The sequence below is a fragment of the Aspergillus aculeatinus genome, assembly GCF_003184765.1.
Source record: "Aspergillus aculeatinus CBS 121060 unplaced genomic scaffold BO66scaffold_5, whole genome shotgun sequence".
NCBI classification, from domain to species: Eukaryota; Fungi; Ascomycota; class Eurotiomycetes; order Eurotiales; family Aspergillaceae; genus Aspergillus; species Aspergillus aculeatinus.
In genome coordinates, this window is record NW_020291474.1 from 718408 (window position 1) to 736586 (window position 18179).

The 18179-nt window shown below is 54.1% G+C and overlaps 7 protein-coding genes across 7 annotated transcripts in view; 3 read left to right on the top strand and 4 right to left on the bottom strand.

The window, feature by feature from the left end:
- Nucleotides 1–332: 332 nt before the first annotated feature.
- Nucleotides 333–1326, bottom strand: BO66DRAFT_468434 (alpha/beta hydrolase; the record flags this gene model as incomplete). The annotated part of the gene is made up of 2 exons (XM_025652653.1): nucleotides 825–1326; nucleotides 333–680 (listed from the first exon to the last, which is right to left on the bottom strand). The coding sequence occupies exons 1-2, from the start codon at nucleotides 1248–1250 to the stop codon at nucleotides 333–335; spliced, it is 774 nt and encodes a 257-aa protein (XP_025507864.1). The 5' UTR covers nucleotides 1251–1326.
- Nucleotides 1327–1889: 563 nt separating this feature from the next.
- On the bottom strand, nucleotides 1890–3187 carry BO66DRAFT_388655 (1,4-beta-D-arabinoxylan arabinofuranohydrolase axhA). The gene has a single exon (XM_025646614.1). It carries the CDS (start codon nucleotides 3047–3049, stop codon nucleotides 2042–2044), a length of 1008 nt encoding a protein of 335 aa, XP_025507865.1. The 5' UTR covers nucleotides 3050–3187; the 3' UTR covers nucleotides 1890–2041.
- Nucleotides 3188–4317: 1130 nt separating this feature from the next.
- On the top strand, nucleotides 4318–5831 carry BO66DRAFT_314208 (endo-1,4-beta-xylanase; the record flags this gene model as incomplete). The annotated part of the gene is made up of 10 exons (XM_025643421.1): nucleotides 4318–4561; nucleotides 4616–4656; nucleotides 4710–4758; nucleotides 4815–4936; nucleotides 4994–5139; nucleotides 5207–5295; nucleotides 5362–5399; nucleotides 5456–5554; nucleotides 5607–5672; nucleotides 5742–5831. 10 exons carry the CDS (start codon nucleotides 4318–4320, stop codon nucleotides 5829–5831), a joined length of 984 nt encoding a protein of 327 aa, XP_025507866.1.
- Nucleotides 5832–6531: 700 nt separating this feature from the next.
- BO66DRAFT_468436 (uncharacterized protein) lies at nucleotides 6532–9555 on the top strand (the record flags this gene model as incomplete). Its single annotated transcript, XM_025652654.1, has 3 exons — nucleotides 6532–6640; nucleotides 6752–6902; nucleotides 6985–9555. 3 exons carry the CDS (start codon nucleotides 6532–6534, stop codon nucleotides 9431–9433), a joined length of 2709 nt encoding a protein of 902 aa, XP_025507867.1. The 3' UTR covers nucleotides 9434–9555.
- A 1883-nt stretch (nucleotides 9556–11438) lies between these two features.
- Nucleotides 11439–13346, bottom strand: BO66DRAFT_435032 (MFS transporter; the record flags this gene model as incomplete). The annotated part of the gene is made up of 3 exons (XM_025650818.1): nucleotides 11439–12212; nucleotides 12248–12892; nucleotides 12984–13346. The coding sequence occupies 3 exons, from the start codon at nucleotides 13344–13346 to the stop codon at nucleotides 11439–11441; spliced, it is 1782 nt and encodes a 593-aa protein (XP_025507868.1).
- Nucleotides 13347–14159: 813 nt separating this feature from the next.
- On the bottom strand, nucleotides 14160–16108 carry BO66DRAFT_435033 (GMC family oxidoreductase; the record flags this gene model as incomplete). The annotated part of the gene is made up of 3 exons (XM_025650819.1): nucleotides 14160–14368; nucleotides 14462–15682; nucleotides 15766–16108. 3 exons carry the CDS (start codon nucleotides 16106–16108, stop codon nucleotides 14160–14162), a joined length of 1773 nt encoding a protein of 590 aa, XP_025507869.1.
- Nucleotides 16109–17885: 1777 nt separating this feature from the next.
- BO66DRAFT_178987 (flavoprotein WrbA) overlaps nucleotides 17886–18179 on the top strand; it is a 1200-nt gene continuing 906 nt past the window's right edge. Inside the window, exons 1-2 of the mRNA XM_025642359.1 lie at nucleotides 17886–17966; nucleotides 18046–18131. Of these exons, the coding sequence (XP_025507870.1) occupies nucleotides 17940–17966; nucleotides 18046–18131 (113 nt within the window). The 5' untranslated portion in view covers nucleotides 17886–17939. The remainder of the gene's footprint in view (nucleotides 17967–18045; nucleotides 18132–18179) is intronic.

Consider the following 18179-nt stretch of genomic DNA (forward strand, 5'->3'; position numbering starts at 1 on the left):
AAGCCTCCTGTTCTCAACCTCTACTAAGCTTATCTACAGGAGCCTTGTAAGATCGGCATAATTAGATATCTGTGGCCATGAAAGTATCTGCTTGCAGTGATAACTACCGTATAGTCCTCCTCAAATTGGATCCTGAGGGTTTTTGGAGATGTGACATAGAATAATATACTTAGTATAGAGACTCTAACCCGGAGTTCACCTCGTTGTTTTCTACCCCTATCCCATAGACCCTAGAAACATTCACGGAATCCCCTCCCAACGACAACAAGAACAACCCAACCCAGCAGATCTCAAACTCCGCCATACATCCCAATTCATCCCCCTCCCAAAGACTACACCCACAACCCGACCACCTCCAAAATCACCCCCACCAACTCCTCCGCCGCCGACATCTGCGGACTATGCCCCGTGTCCAGCTCCCGCGTCACCCACTCCACCCCCGTCGCCTCCACCATCGCCCGCTGCGCCTCATACGGCACCGCGCGGTCCTGCAGGGTATGGATGTATGCCACGCGTCCACGAAACGCCTCCGTCGCCCAGCTCGCCTGCGGACACTCACTCGCAAACGAGGTATACCCCTGACTGAGGGAGGACCGGGCCGCCGCGGCCGCGAGAACGGGCTCGACGTCGTAGAAGAGCGGGGGGATGGGGTCGGCGCATTTGAGGAGGTTCTCTTCTTCCTAGAGCACAGACAGACACTATCAGTTTCATTCGAGGTAAATCGCACACAGACACATTTGTCGAGTCAACCACACCGCCAGAAAGTCTTGCTGGTATAGGGACAAGCAACGCCAAGGCCAAGGCGGGGAGGGGGGAGGGCATACATCAAACTGGATATGAGGCGGCAACTGGCCCCCAAACCCATCAATCACGCTCGACCCATCCCCGCCGCGGAGAAGGATGCTGGCGATGAAGATCTGGCCCAGTACCGCCGTGGACTTGCCCTCCGCGGCGCGGTCGGCGCGAGCAAGCCCCGCTGCGGCGGCGCTGGCGGGCATCCCGCTGTAGGAGTGACTGATCAGGATTACGTCCTGCCGGGCTACATCCAGTAGGGGCAGGAGCAGGCGGTGGCGGATGTAGTGGGTGTCGTCGGCGGCGGTGATGGGGTCGGTGGCGCCGATGCTGGGGAGAAGACCCGTGAAGGTGCCGTGGCCGGCGGATTGGAGGAGGTGGAGGAGGTGGGCGTAGTGGGACGGGTTCTGCGACGCGCCTGGGATGACGACGAAGATGGGTTTCTTGGGGTGCGACATGGTTGGATTTGGGGATTTGAGGGTGGACTGGATACGACTTGGGGGATGAAGGAGAAATTGAGAGTCAGAGGGAGAGAGCTGACGGCATGCAGATGAGGGGCTTATAATGCTGTTGTTCGTGATCGAGGCGATGCCCTCAGGTTGTCAGCTTAGTATAACCGACTTTTTGGTGACTGCGTAATGCACGCACTATGTCGGATGGTACCGCTCAAGCTTACCTCTGATTCGATCTCCCGCTTATGGTGGAGCACCAGTGCAATGATTTGAGTGGCTGCTTCTGCTTTAGCGTGAATTCTTGCTTCATCTCAGCTCCGGTGCGGATCGGCTTGCTATAGTGCTTACTCCGTATATTCTCTCGCCTGAAACCTAATCAATGCTCCAAACATCAGATTGTCAGCATGCTGGTGCACGCGTGTCAGCAGAGTGAGCGAGTAGCTGAGAGAGGTTGCTGTCAGCCCTTGCCTATCCTGCCTAGGCACATGATAAACTACAACCACAGCGGGTAAATTTCCGTGGATGAAGGAGGTGGAGGTCTCCATGTTAGGGTCGAGGACATGCCAAAAGGTGAAAGACTAAGCTCGGAGCTACTCAGCGGATGATGCTGACTATCTTAGGCTCAAGAAATGGTAATGGTTCTGTGGTAACTGGGGGGATCTCTCGTAGGGGTTGAGCATACATAAGGAGTAACTAGGGCATGCCGTACCACATGACCTTGGCTATAGGAGCATTTCACATCTCACATCGTCCCCACCCGGAAAGTCTCCTCCATCAATCCATCCAAGCCGACCCCTTCAGTGCTTCAGAGTGAGCACACCCGGCCGCCACGGTTGAGTGTTGTAGTCGCCACTGCTGTTGGGGTCCTTGCCCTGATAGAGCAACTGGAGGTTACAAGGATCGACGGTCATCGTCTGATCCGGGTTGTTGCGCACTAAGTCGCCGTGACTAATGTCCTGAGTCCAGGTGGCACCACTGTTGGCCTTGCCCGCGAAGGGCTGGTTCTCGCTGGCCGCCTGGGGCGTCCACGCCCCGCCGAGACTGCTAGCCGTGAAGGACCGGAAGTACCGACGCCCAGTCGAGCCAATCGCCTCGACGATCATCAGGTACTTGCTCTGGCCCTGGCCGCCCTGGACGGTGTACACCTGGACCGCCTCGAAGATATCGTTCCGGGCGCCACTGAGCACCACCTCGTACTGCGTGCCGAAGTTCCCAGGGAAGTTGCCGATGGGCATGCTGGCCCGGTAGATCTGGCCGTTGTCGCCGGCGAAGAAGAGATACATGTTTGTGGCGTCACCGATCACGGTCTGGTCGATGGCGCCCGTGCCGGAACTTTCGCCGCTACCGATCTGGCCCGAGAATAGGGGCTGCTCTGCGGACCAGCTGTTGACGTTGGTGGGGTCGGTGGAGGTGCGGTAGGTGAAAGTGCTGGACCCCCACTGGGTGGCGAGCACCCAGATGTTCTTGGGCTGGAAGTAGAACAAGGTGGGGGCCACGGCACCGAAGCTCGTGGCGATTTGGCTGGCTTGAGCCATGTCCGCCCAGTTGGAGAATGGACTGAAGGTCATCGACCCGTAGCTACCTTTGGTATCGGTGGTTGATGCATAGACGATGTGCTTGCCATTCCAAACAACATCAGTGAAGTCTTTCAGGCTGGTCCATCCCGACTTCGGAGTTGCGAGAGCTCCGGTTGAGGTCCAAGAGTAGGTAGAAGGAAGAGGGCAGCTTGCGGAGGCAAAGGGTGCAGAGACAAGAAGGCAGATGCCAGACGACAGCAGACCAGCTTTGGCCTTGAGGAATTTCATTTTGGTGGGATCTCTTCTGCAGCAGAGAAGGAGAGATAATGAGTTGGTCTTGAAAGTCTTGGAGTACAAAAGACAAGTGATGCATAGAGGGCGGCACCACAGTTGATATACCTTCGAGTCTAGCGAAAGGAGTTCGTAATTTATCCAGAGCAATGTCTTGGTCTGGCGCTCGCTAGACAAGCCCAGGTGTTTCGGATAAAAGCAGGGTACTTGGTCTCTTTTGTTGTCTGATTCTAATTCACCAAGTACCTTGAAGTCACCAGCTCACACTGGCGCCTAAACTACATCAGCCAGAATCACCTGTCCACCGGACCATTGCCCTGATCAGAACGGGGTTTTAAAATAGCATTGCAGGTGGCATAATGTGCTTCGGCATTGCTTCATGGACCAGCTACCGAGGCAGGTTACTGTCTGGCAAGTACACGCGAGTCTAGACGTGTATCGTTGTGGGGTGCCAAGCCAATTGGTTCTAGGCTGATACACTGCCCCGAGATGAGGGTTTCATGCCAAAACAATTTAAACTTCAACTGCTAACTGCTAGTGACCACATCATTGACACCTGTCAGCATGAAGGTCAGCTGTAGTTGCCATTGTATCTGCAAGCATTGATGGAGGTTCACGAATGACCAAATATCAGTGGTCTCTGGCTAACCTCCTTGGGACTCCTTGGGACTCCGGAGTGTGGCAGATTCCCAGTGTATAACGTATAACCCACCAAATCCCCCTTCGAAACGAAAGGTCTCCGCAGGAAATGCTTGGCATCGGCTATTCCCGCATACAATTTATTCAAGGTCAAGTTATCTCTGGAACCGAGGTAGACCCTGGACCCTGATGGGCAACCATCGGTAGGCTATGAGGACAACCGTGCAACATCGGACCCCACCCCTGTAGATTCAGATGGCCTTCATAATTCCGGTGAGCAAGCTTGGCGTTTCGGTCTAGCCAGCCTAAACCTCTTCATTCACCCGTTCAGGCTAATCGCCATTCGAAGTATCCATTCTCGCCTACGAGCAAAGAAGTAGATATCTGGACAAGGGAAACAATGCAATATCCGTTCTCAATTGGGATACTCCACCGGTCAAGTAGCTAGACCTCGAGCATCAGCTTTGTATCCTTCAGATGCTGAGTCGTTCTGTCTACAAATACTGCTCCATTCCCACGTAGATGCTGCGATTCCCATCTCTCGTTCCATCAACATCAACATCAACATTCATTCATTCATTTAGTTCATTCCTCAAGCTCAAGAGCAATCATCCCTTCTTTCCCACATGGTTCAAATCAAAGCAGCTGCTCTGGCTGTTCTTTTCGCCAGCAATGTGCTCTCCAACCCCATAGAGCCCCGCCAGGCCTCGGTGAGCATCGATGCCAAATTCAAGACGCACGGCAAGAAGTACCTGGGCACCATCGGCGACCAGTACACTCTCAACAAGAACGCAAAGACCCCGGCGATCATCAAGGCCGACTTTGGCCAGCTGACTCCGGAGAACAGCATGAAGTGGGATGCTACTGAGCGTGAGCACAGCCCTTGCAGGAAACGAGTGTGATTTGATTCTGATCAGCACATAGCCAACCGGGGACAGTTCTCCTTCTCGGGGTCGGATTACCTGGTATGTATCCTTCACAAAACCCGACAGGTGCCCCCGAGTCTTACATCCTCCAGGTCAACTTCGCCCAGTCTAACGGAAAGCTGATCCGTGGCCACACTCTCGGTACGATTGACCCAGTACTACAGTCCATACTTGAGAAGCCAACTAAACTCGACCAGTCTGGCACTCACAGCTCCCGTCCTGGGTGCAGTCAATCTCCGATAAGAACACCCTGATCCAAGTCATGCAGAACCACATCACCACCGTGATGCAGCGCTACAAGGGCAAGGTCTACGCCTGGGTAAGCCATCCCCAAATGGCAATCTTTCAAGCCAAGACGCCTTCTAACCGAAGCAAGGACGTTGTCAATGAGATCTTCAACGAGGATGGCTCTCTTCGCCAGAGTCACTTCTACAACGTCATCGGTGAGGACTATGTGCGCATCGCTTTCGAGACCGCTCGCGCGGTGGATCCCAATGCCAAGCTTTACATAAACGACTACAAGTAAGTCATTCTTCTCGATTCTCGTCTCATGTCTCGCATTCTAGCCCTGATTCTGACCCCGCCGTAGCCTGGATTCCGCCTCGTACCCGAAATTGACCGGCCTGGTCAACCACGTCAAGAAGTGGGTCGCAGCTGGCGTCCCCATCGACGGAATTGGTAAGTCGCGCGACATTCGAGGTTGAAAGCCAGCGTGTATACAATCTAACATGTTATTCACAACAGGTTCCCAAACCCACCTGAGCGCGGGTGCCGGCGCTGCCGTCTCAGGATAAGTACCCCCCCATTCGTTGGTCTCGCACTACAGGAAAACTGACAGCCCTTTACAGCTCTTAATGCTCTCGCCGGTGCAGGCACCAAGGAGGTCGCTATTACCGAGCTCGACATCGCTGGCGCTAGCTCCACCGACTACGTGAACGTGAGTAGCATCACTGCAAGTGACACGATCGATCTTGCTGACACACACCTAGGTCGTCAAGGCGTGTCTGAACCAGCCCAAGTGCGTCGGTATCACCGTCTGGGGAGTTGCTGACCCCGTAAGTGCCTGTCTCCGTTCGCAATCACAAGAAACACGTGGCATACTAATACCGGAATCTCTCTTTTAGGACTCGTGGCGCTCCAGCTCCAGCCCTCTGCTCTTCGACAGCAACTACAACCCCAAGGCTGCTTATACCGCTATTGCGAACGCTCTGTAGTAGTCGTCTCTGTCACTGGTAAAGCTTGCAGCTTAATCTAGGTGAATTCCGTGACTGAAATGTCGTCGTGATTGTAGGATGAATGGTTGGGGGTTGCTTTTTTGTTTATTTCACCCGACCTGAGCCATTATTCCGTTGCTGAATCTTTCTCTTCTTGCATTGATCAATGCTGAGCATCGCTTTCATACAAGGTTGGTAGTTTACGTGCAATCCTGAGGGCGGGCCAGTAGAATTGCGTTGCCTGCCACAATTTTACAGTCAGTTACCCATCGTCACCATTTCCTCAATCCGACGAACCTGTATGGAACTTGGATTAGATAAATTTACATCTTCAAGGCTTCCTGAAGTATAACTAAGGTACCTGTGATCCTTCCAACCTTTTTTTTTCCAAATGTAAGCAGGGATGCCCTGGGTTGGAATAGCCACGCTTACAGTAACGTTAGCGCTTCCTGATGTTTGTTACTTACCAGTCAGTCACCTGACCAATGAAGCTAAGAGACCCAAGTTACCTTCCCCTCACACTAACTACCTACTGTTAACTCCGTATCTACTAGTGGTAGTTAAACAGTTCTATGCTTCGTTCTTTTCTTGTTGATTATTCTCTTGTTGTTTACCCGAGCCCGCTGGCACTGCACCGTCCTGCACCGCACCGTACTGCACCGCACTGTACTGTACTGCACTGCACCACACACGCGATGCGATGACTTGCCAAGCACAGCTTCAGAGCTACCACTTTTCAGGCACCAACTATGGACTGGAGATCGGCCAGAACTCTGGCAGTGTTTCCGCCCAGTTCCATCTTCCTCCAGGTAAAAAAAAAAAAAAAAAAAAAAAAAGCGCCTAGGACCACTGTGACGTCCCTGCCGCCCGAAAATGAACGTGAAACACTAAGTAGTAGTTTATCCTATGCGGACATTTAGAGCGACCCGAAACCCCGCCGAGCCCATTATCCACCGTCCCCTTTTTGCGGAACCCTGACTATGTTGACTGTGGGTCGCTGGTGGATAAGCTCGATGCGATCTGTGCGGTGCCGGCTTCTAGGACAGCGATTGTAGGCCTCGGGGGACTTGGGTGAGTGTGATTTGTTTTCCGTTTTCCGTTTACCGTATTAATTTTCCCTACCTGACCTCGTCTCGAAAAAAAAAAAAAAAAGCAAATCGCAGTTGGCGATTGAGTACTCCTACCGGGTGCGGGAGAGGTCACCGGAGACGTGGGTGCTATGGATTCATGCCAGCAACACAGTCCGTCTGGAATTGAGCTACCGAGAACTGGCGGACCGGCTCAAGATCTACGGGCGCCGCCATCCGCAGGCCAACATATTCGAGCTGATCAGTAGCTGGCTGAACGACGCCCGCCATGGCCGGTGGATCTTGATCCTGGACAACCTCGATGACGAGCACATGCTCTTCAAACCTTTACAACCTCGCGGATCACTTGCTGATGCGGCGGCGGCGACGGCGAAGGATGTCGGGGCAGCCCGACCGCTCATTGCGTTGCTCCCCACATGTCCCAATGGAGCCATCATCGTCACCACGCGGAATAGAAACGTCGCCATCAATCTCGGGTATGAACGGAACATTCTGACCATCAACCCGATGAGCGAAACTTCCGGGCTGGCGCTCCTTCGGAAAAAGCTTCCGATTGGTGACGAAGGCAGCTTGAGTGAAGCGCGCCTGCTTCTCCGGACCCTCGAGTTCATCCCCCTGGCGATCATGCAGGCGATCGCTGTGATCAGATCGCGAGACCCCCGGGGCTCGATTCTGCAGTACCGCGAAGAGCTCGGGAGGAATCTTCGCCTTCTGGACCACGAGGCTCATGAGGCCCATGCGCAGCGGGACTATGAAGCCGATAACTCCATTCTGGGGACGTGGAAGATCTCGTTCGAGTATATCAGGCGAGCGCGATGGTCCGCCGCCAGGTTGCTCGCCGTGATGAGCTTCTACAATCACCAGGGCATTCCCGAGTGCCTTCTCCGAGGCTTCGACGACGACGACGACGACAGGTTTCATCAGGCTACTACCGATGGAACCTGGGATTGCCGGTTGACTGGTGTGCCTGATGATGAGAATGACGATGGCGCAGATGGTGAAAGCGGCGACGAAGCCGCAGATGGCGGCACTAAGAAGAATGATGACTTTGAAGCGGACATCCGAATCCTGCGCGACTTCTCGTTCCTCTCGGTTACACACGATAAACACATTTTTCAATCCCACAGGCTGGTGCAACGGGCGATCAAAAGGTGGCTGGAGGCGCGGGAGCCTGAAATGGGCTCGCAAAGGATCGCGTTGCGCAGTCTCGATCGCAACTTTCCGTTCAGTGACTACGTTAATGTGGAGAGTTGCCGGCTTTTGTTTCCGCACCTCAGGAAAGCCATTCGGACAAGGCCCTCGACTCCGGAGGCAACCGCAGCTTGGCTGAGTTTGCTTATGAAAGGCGCGGGCTACGCCTTCACCGTCGGAAACTGGAAGGAGGCGGGCCGCATGGGTTCCATGCTGAGATTGTGGGGAGCGCAGAACCTCGGTGAGCCCGGCAACATAGCCACTACCTTTATGGGTGGTCTTTATCAAGCATGGGCCGAATGTATGCGACATAGACTGCCAGTGGCTGAAAGGCTACTGGCGCGATCGGTGAAGATCGCCAAAGAAAGTTTGGGAGAGGACCACCCACAGACGTGGGAAACTATGCTCGAGCTCGCAGACATGTATAGCTGGGCAGGGCGCTTCCTGGAGGCTCAAGCACTCAGAGTCGAAGTGGCACATAGAGACGGAGCTGTTGATAGTGGGCACAGTAATGAGTTGGCACTCTCGGCCACCAATGGCGACAGCCAGCATGGAGAATCCAGCCAGATGGAGCAGATGTTATCATCTGTACTTCGTGCAACTAAGCAGATGATGGGACTCGAGCACCCGTTGGCATTCCATCATAGTCTCAATCTGGTCGATATTTACATGTCGCAACACCGATGGCAGGATGCCGAACGGGTACTCGCACCACTGGCCCAGAGTCACCAAGACCCCGAGTCTTTCTTAATGCTGCTTAGCATCACTAATCTCGCGAGCGTGTATGAGCACCAGGAGCGATGGCCAGCGGCAGAGGCCTGTTACCTGCGCGCTCTAGCCGGGATTCGGACGACATTAGACCGAGGGCACCGGCTTCATCAACATCTTCAGCGTGCGCTGGCAAATCTTTATCTACGACAAGGACAAATCCAGAAGGCTGAACTGCATTTGTTGTGCCTGATCGATCTTCAACACCGTGCGGCTGCGGAGCACGACCCTGATCTCCTCGCTACACTGCACAGTCTCGTCTATGTGTACAAATCCCAGAAACGATGGGAGGATGCACGGCAGACTATGTCCAAGATCACGCAGATGGCCGCTGGGCTTGATGGCGGAAATCATCAGGACACCATTGGCGCCAGGGCGGTGCTCAGCAGACATGACACGGCTATCCAAGAACCAAAAGAAGAACAAAGGACTCTGGTTGAATCCCATCCGAATCGGTCTCCTTCCAGTCTTGATGCAGCGATTGGGCTGTTTCTGGGCGGAGGTGCTGTTTGGCTGTCCTTGCTAGCCGGCAAAGGGCCCGGCCACCGTCCGTGAACCTTGATTGTTTCATAGAGTGGCATTCGAGGCTTTAATAGCATACTACCTAGCTTTCCACAAATCTTGTGGGCGGGGAAATCCTTCCAAGTTGCCTTGTGTCAACTATCAGTAGGTGGCGTGACATTCTCTTGTCCCAAAGTTTGTCACAGATTCAGGAGTAACTTAACGTTTAGTGTATGGTCTGAAAGTATGTATGTAAAAATTAAGTATCCTATAAAATATTCAAATCACCGATTGGCTGCCCTGGTAAAAGCAGCGGCACCTCCACCGGGGTAAATAGATGGGACATGTAGCAAAACCGCTCACCATATACATATACGGAGTAACTACTGTACTGTACACTGATAATAACGGAGGGCCTCCGCCGGGAGGCACCTCACCGCCTCCCCAGCCGCGTGTAAGATAGTTCCTCGATGGCGGAAATCCATGTTGTTTATGCTTTTCTGCCTTTCCAGCTGCGTGTAAAATAGTTTCTTAATAGCGGAAATCCACGTCTTCCACGCTTCCCTCAGATAATATATTCAGTATGTGGCAACGGTACTTGACAAGCGTCCGCAACTGCCGAAACGAAGCGCTACAGGGGGGGGGGGGGACTCCACTTCAGCCTTGGAAGACTTTAGCGCTAACTTGGCGTACAGACATAGTAGTAAAGGAATATCACTCCGTATCCGACCTGGACCCTGCAGTCTTAAAGTGATACAAGGGGCCTCATTTCCAATGAACGGAGGCTTATTCGCCAATAACCACCCCCCTCCCCCACCTCTAAATGAGCTCGAGCTTCTGCACCCAAGGTTTCCCCGCATAAATTGTAGAAGCTGGGCACTTCTGCCGATATCCCCCCCGCCGGGAGAGTAACTTATTCAAGGGTCCTTCGAAAGACCCACTAGCTATCCTGTTGGACTTGACATACCATTGGAATGGAGAGCCCTGAGGTTGCAGTTCTTCATTTCATCCACTTTAGCCATCGGATGTAGGTTTTCACCCTCCCTACGTAGCGTAGCTTGCCTACACGGAGTCCATGTGACAGTGACATTCTGAATATTATCGCCAAGCAATGGAATGTTCAAATCGAGATCGGAAGAGACCTTTCCCTTCCCTAGAGTTCTCTTTGGGACGGGGGTGGGGGGGGGGGTCCAAAGGATATTCCTGTCCCCGGTATGTGGGCATAGACGTAGTTGATTTGGCTCACAACGATCTAATACTCTTGCGCCCAAAGGATTGTCCATTCGTTGGAGCTTTTTCTTGGACTAACGAAAGAAGCCATAATGCCCCGAGTAATCTATTCTTTCTAGTTCAAACTACCTTGGCCTTGGTTGGTAAGAATACCAAAGTCGGGATAATCACTGGTATGTTGGCAGTGGCTGCTGCAGTATACAAGTAGTCCGCCGCATTCATTCTAGCCACGCCCCGTTTACTTGTGCTTCACAGCCTCAACAACCACCGTTGACTAACCAAGGCGGTGCCCTCGAATTACACATTGGAGCGGAAAAAGGGTAAAAGTATCCTGTTGCTTGCTTTCGACTCCCAAATTCTCCTTTGCTTCTCTAGGTCTCTTGTACCCACCCCCACCCAGTAGAAGAATTGTAGGACGGCCCGTCCTGCGACAGGGATATAATATCGCAAACAAGAGAGCAATTAGTATGACAACAGAACCGATAGGTAGATCCCCCCCCCCAAGATCCAAGCTTATCTAAGTCTAACTTCGCCCTCTGTGTCCGAGTCTACTCAGAAAACAGACTCCCCGGATCGAAAAAAACAGTCTCACGAGGCACACACAACTAGCATAATACATATTTGTGCTGCCCAGTACTTCCCATTCTTTTCCCTGGCGTAAACTTTCCGCCTATAGAGCTTAAGACCGAAGCTTTCTCCGGGAAACCCGCAAGTATAGTATAGCACCTACCGACCTCTCCGGAATCAAATCAGTACTGCCATTAGCCCATAACTTTCATTTAAAAAATATGAACAAATCAAACCACCCCCAACCTGAAAAGCAAGGACTTCAAATATCATGCCTGGCGAACCGACTCGCCAACCTCAGCCGCCTCCCAAACCTGAGCAGCACAAACGGATACGGCACTAACAACACAGCCAAACACCCGAGCAGCGTACACGCCCACCCAACCCCCAGATTGCGAAACATGGCCGTCGCGAACAGCGGGAACGCCGCCCCGAAGCTCGACCGCATAAAGTCGTTCCCCGCCAGCACCGAGGCCGCGTACGTGGGGTACGCGTGCGCCTCGTACGTGAAGATGCTATTGAAAATCAGACACCCGCCCACCGAGAACAGCCCGGACGCGAGGATGGGTACAATCCAGTGCACACTCGCGAAGTTGCCGGTCCAGCCAAACCAGAACAGGGAGAAGGCCAGACAGACGGCGCCGACGCAGGCGGAGGGGAGCTGGGCCTCCGGGGGCAGGTTGCCGTTGCGATCGAGGTAGCGGATCTGGTAGTGGGATTTCCAGTAGAAGTAGCCCGGAATGGCGAGGCAGATTGTGCCGACTAGAATGCCGAGGAAGGCGAGGCCGTTTTGGCCGGCGTTGAAGCCGTGGAGGTCTTCAAAGATGATGGGGAAGGCTTCGAACCAGATGTGAAGGATTCCGTAAATCAAAGAGATGTAGAGGCTGAGGAGGAAGACGATGGGCTCGAGGAAGCTGAGTTGGAAAGGGCGGATTAGGGCTTCGAAGAGGAGGTCCTGTTGTTCCCGCATCACCATGCCATTAGAGATTGCTTCCGGGTGTGATGCCTCACGGTCTGATTCGACTTTGTCTCTGATCTAGAGGGAGGAATTAGGCTCACCTTCTTGCTCACCCTCCGCAACTCCAGCTCCGACTCAGACACACAGCCCGCATCCCCGGTAATTTTGCGCACGCGCGCCGCCCGCCGCGAGAGGATATTGGGCGCGTACGTCTCCGGCAGGCCCACGAACAGCACCACCAACGTAAACCCGGACACCCAGATCAGCGGCCAGATTGTCCAGGTCCACCCCTTCGCGGCGGCCGCGAACCCGCCCACCAACGGCCCCAGCACGGGCGCCGAAATGGCGAAGCACCCCCATATGGCGATCATATAGTCGCGGGCCCGCGGACTCCAGATATCGCCCATCGAGGCGCCGCCCGTGGCGAGCGCGGGTGAGCCGAGGAACCCCGCCAGAAACCGAAAGGCCAAGAACATGCCCAGATTGCGGGCGTAGATGACCCCGAAGTTGAAGAAGACGAAGACCACCAGCGTCAGCACGTAGGTGGGGCTGCGGCCCACGGCGGGGAGCTCGGACAGAGGCGACAGCAGCATCGGGCCCACCCCGTACCCCAGCACGAAGAGCGTCAGCCCCAGCGTCGCGGCCACGCTGCTGATCCCGAAGTGCTGCGCCGCCGAGGGGATTCCCGGCGAGTAGATGGCGGAGCCGATGTAGATGGCGAAGGTGAGGAGCCAGATCTGCGAGCTAACCAGGAGTTTCTTGGGGATGCTCCAGTTTTGGGGGTTCGGTTCGTATTATCAGCAAGGGGCTCAGGGCTAGTGGTAGAGTGATGTATGAAAGCATCCATACCTCGGGGTCATCCAGCGCCCAAGTGATGATGGTAGGGCTGCCGCGCTGTGCCGATGAGGGCAGTGCCGGGGCGGAGGTGACAGTGGACGTCCTTCTCCCCACGCGGGAGGCCTGCGACATAACCGTGTATAAACCATAGGCTTCGAGGTCTTCTTCATAGCTGTCGTACTCCGAGCCCGATATCTCAGATTGCGCGGGTTTGGTCTCCTCCGAGCTTTTGACGTATGTGGTCCAGATGGAGGGGTCTTCTTCCTCGGGGAAGCGCAGGAGCCGGCCGCCGCTGAACAGACGCATCAGCTTGCCAAACCTGGTGTCGCGGATCGTTTCGATCATGGCATTGTGCAGTCCAGTCAGTTGAGACATTGATCCTGTTGTGGATTTGCGGTCATTTACCAAAATAGACGCCTGTGTTATAAAGTCCCGTGAAGCTTCGTGACTATCTCCGTATAGCCGGGCGTAAATCCGCAGGACGCTGCCGAAACTCACGCTGAGGGGGCGTACCAGTGATTGTATCCGTCGGATGGGCGGTCGTGGCATCCATGCACCAGAGCGGCGGTATCTGGACCCTGGTTAAAGCTTTTTTGACTCTTGATCTGGATTACCAAGCTCGGTCCGCGCGGGTTTGTCTCTATCATCGGTGAGGTTGAGCTGACGCCGCGGGCGAAGTCCTGGCCAAACTCTGATGAATAAATCCCGTCTAGGTAGTAGAGATGAGAAATTGCATCCTATTCCAGATATTCCTATGCATGTTCTTTTGTATGAGGATGATCTTCGTTCGTCAACCCGAAGTGTGAATTAATCATCGGTGTAGCGATCTCGGAGAGCGCCATTCACACACTAGAGGTCCATAGTTACTTATTAGGTATCCGCCCTATCACAAAGTTGAGATGGCATAGAACCACACGAAAAGGGTATCTTAGTATTTCCCAAAGGAGTGGGAAATTAAGGAATGAGTCTATTGAATCCATCTATCTATGCTACGCTATTCCTTTTTAGAAGGGTCAAAGCCAGCCCTCCCCTCTGTCTATTTCTACATTGCGCGATGCTTCAAACCCTATCGTTGACATGCCAGACCACACAAACTGGAAATACAATTTCAATGCTTCACGGATCTTGCCGTTCCGCGCTGCGAAACAATCGGACGATCTGGTCCTGGCACTGCAGCACCCCCTCAGTCTAGTAGCTTGCCTTAATGATATCGGAAGCCCGCTCGGCGACCGCATACAGAGTGCTGGTCAAATGCCCGCAGAGCTGGAAGGGGAGGATGGAGGCATCGACCACGCGGAGGTTCTGGGTGCCGTAGACCTTGAGCTCGGGGCTGACGACGCCGCCCTTCTCGCGGGGCAGCATGCTGTTCGTGCCGACGGGGTGGTAGTTGGTGCGGTCTGGTTCGATTGTCAAGTTAGCGGTGACTGCTGCAGGTCATGCTTATCGCTATCGTCCAAAGGAGAAGAGATGTGAAAGGAAGGAAATCTTACAGGTCGACTCAATCCACTTGGTCCACGTAGCGCTGGATGCATTGGCCGGAAGCACCTGGAGGCCCGGGGAGACCTCCTCGCCCACCAGCCCGCTCAGCGGGGCGGTCCCCAGCGCCTTGCGGATGTACTGCGCCACCGTGACCTGTGCCTCGGCGTCCTGGGCGAACATGAAGTAGTTGGGGTTGATGGCAGGGAGGTCGGAGGCGTTGGCGGACTGGATGTGGACGCTGCCGCGGGAGAACGGGAGCAGGGGCCAGTACTCGATGGCGAAGGACTGCCCGCTTGGGGCAAATACGACCTCCGTGTAGGGCACCTGCGCCTCGAAGATCAGATCGTACTGGCGCTCGAACGCCTCCAGGAGATTGGCGGCCTGGACGGCCCCGTGCGAGGCGTTGGCGACGGTCTGCGCGTAGCTGGCGAGCTGGGACTTGACGTAGGTAGCCAGTGCCGTGGCGTTGTCCTCGCCGTACAGCTGGTTGACCGAGGGCAGGACGGAGAAGGTAGCGAGGCCAGTCAGGGTGTCGACGCCGTCCCAGGTGAGGCCGTTGTTGGTCTGGTCCTGCAGGTTCTCGCCGACGGTGGTCAGATTGACCTTGACGGGGATGTTGTGCTTGCTGAGGAGGGCCGGGTTGCCCACGCCCGATAGCTCGAGAATGGCGGGCGAGCGCAGCGCACCGGCCGACAGTATGACCTCCTTGTCTGCGTAGATCGTCTGCGTGCCGTACTCGTTGGTGATCTCAACTCCCACGGCCACAGCCTCCTCGCTTTGGGTGGTGTTGGCCCAGATGACCTTGTTCGCACGCGTGTTGGAGATGATCTTCAGGTTCGAGCGGGCTTCGTAGGGCCAGTAGTAGGCGCGGGCGGCGTCTTCGCGAACGTTCATCTCCCGGTCCAGGGTGTCAGGGTGGACGGTGAATCCGACCATCCGACCTCCCTCCGAGTCTGGGTTGTACTCAACGCCCAGCTTCGCAAAGGTCTGCTCCAGGACGGGGAAGACGCTGCTGTTGGTCATGGAGGTGGGCCAACCGACCTTCAGAGGGCCGTGCAGGCCATGATAGCTGGCATTGTAACTGGCTCCGTGGGCAATCTGGTCCTTGGTAGGCACTTGAAAGCCCTCCGATTTCTTGTAGTACTGCAACAGGGTCTCCCAGTTCCAACCTTCGTTTCCGAACTTCTCCCAGAGATCGATCTGCACGTCCTGAGCTCGGGTGTAGGACATCCCTGCGTGAGAGAGCTGGTCAGTACATAGCATGGTCCTTTTTCTTGACTTGTGTCTGCGTTGGAAGGAAAGAAGACAAGCCTACCATTGATAGTGCTGGTACCACCCAGAGCCTTTCCAGCACGGATCGTCTGCTGCAGACCCCCTGCGTAGGTCTGGTTTTCAGTTTGGTAGGCCCAGTCAACCTGCGTGCCGAATGCGGTGCTGTAGCCCATAACATTCGACACGTTGAAGTTGTTCAACGCGGACTCGCCGGCCTCGATGACCGCCACCGTGACATTGCTCATCTCCGAGAGGCGGTTGGCCACCACCAAGCCGCTGGTGCCTCCACCGACAATGACGAAATCATAGTGAGCGGGCGAGCCAGTCTGAGACTTGGCCGCCGCGCCTAGCGAGAAGGCCGCAAGAGCAAAAGAGGGAAGAAGCATCCTGGCGGTAGATTGAGGTGATGATAGACACACACCATGATCAGACGTCAAGATCCGTCTCTTTATACACAAACCCCGAGCCCGACCCCGTGCCTAACATGCATGAGGGACCTTATCAAGCTCATCTGCAGGCACCAGGCACCACCTCCGAAATGTCATCCTTCACGCTTGGTAAGACTGACCATTTGCTGAATCAAGCCTTAACAATCTCAACCGCGCGGAACGCCCCGTATAAGAGTGGATCCTGGACATGATACCTGGCCAATCTAGAGTCTCCGGCCGTGATTGCTCATCCTGACAGACTGATTTACGCGTTCCTTAGTCAAAGATTAATCACTCAGGGTCTTCGGGCCAAGACGGGACACCGGTGTAAATCCCGCACGGCATGCCGATTTATCGGGCCACGTTTGTTGTGAGTGTATCGGCATGCCGAAAATTGAGGTTTCCGAGCGCACAGCGCCGGTCGCAAAAACCAAATAAATTAGTCAAAAGATCCTAGAATGTTCTACACTACCTTCTGGACTAGTGGGAAGTTGCGGGATAACAGATCAATCAGCATGCATAACAAATTCACAACCATCAATTGGCATTGGGGGAAAACATGCAGGTGGAAGGAACAGCTCCCCACTACATCATTTGGGCCTTTTCTACACTCTCGCATCACAGCGCCCGAAGAGAATAGTACGCGTATCTTTGTCTAGTATGCTTCTCCCCAGTCTCATTGATTTATATATTCTTGAATACGAGATGGTATCTGTTATCGCATCAAGCCTAGTTTACTATGAGTATAGCCCGCGAGCCAAAAAGTGCTACAATCATACATACCTGTCTGCTATCTTTACAAGCATGCAGTTTCTGACTGAAATGACTGAAATATTCATGTCCTAGTTGTATATTGTATAAATGAGTAGTGCAGGGGAAGGTGAGACACGCTCATGCTATCTAGGCGTGGGCATGGCGGCAACTTGCCATGGAATGCTATCAAGCCAAGCAGATCTCAACCTTCTTATGCTACAATGATTAGAACATTCGTCTCATGAATCAAAACATAGATCTGAAGTGACAACGTGGGAAGGGTCTAGCCGTCTCCCCTCAAAGCAATTGCGGCAGCACGGATCAGTTGACCTATACCACGACGATCATAGCAATGTCGCTGTAGATATTTTCTTTTCATTCTAGAATTTTTTTTCCAGGCCGCTTCTTTTCTGTCCCTTTGTTCCTTTGTCACCTCTTGATCAAAGGTTGTTGCTCAATTGTGCGATGGTGGTACGATTCCCGTGGGGAACCCGCAATCCACGGAACCAGCCCTCAAATGCAACCTGCACGACCCATGGTTCACCATTTACGCAGATATCCACGTCATGGAGATTCTCTGCAGCATCATAGATGTCCAGCCTGATTATGGCCCAGCCCGTAGCTCCAAGACAGAAGACCGTGACGTCCTCGAAAGGACGTCTTTCCAAATTCTGTGGTCCGTTCTCGACTGCCGGGCCCTCCCGATGCTGCAACGAGGGCCCTCACGCGCACAATTTGACCCAGACTCTGGACCAGTGACTCGGAACCAAGCATTGAATTTGAAAAAAGGTCACGTTGGAGCGCCCTGGGGCAGGAGTGCGGAGTGCAGTACATGTACACCACCCACAACCCCGCCCTGTGATGCATGACATGATATCACTACTCACCGCTATATATGGATGGAAGCCCCGAGTAGTTAAAACATCCGTACATATCTGTGAATTGATTCCCACCTCCACTTCACTCTCATTCTCGATTCTACCCCACGTCTAGTACCTCAATCCTCTCTCTCTCTCGCAGAGATAAGCTCCTCACCATGGCGCCCCGAATTGCCATCGTCTATGTATGGTCCCCTTCCGTGCCTACCAACGGCTCCTCCCATCAACCACACCTCAACTAATCACTGAATATGATGATTCCAGTACTCGATGTACGGCCACATCGAAAAACTCGCCCAAGCCGAGCTCAAGGGTATCCAATCCGCAGGCGGCACCGCCGACCTCTACCAGTAAGCATGCCCCTACCACCCACAAACACCACACCCACGACCCCCCCC

What these genes read in the sequence shown, in the direction of transcription:
- BO66DRAFT_388655 (XM_025646614.1), bottom strand. Translation starts at nt 3,049, where the DNA reads ATGAAATTCCTCAAGGCCAAAGCTGGTCTGCTGTCGTCTGGCATCTGC.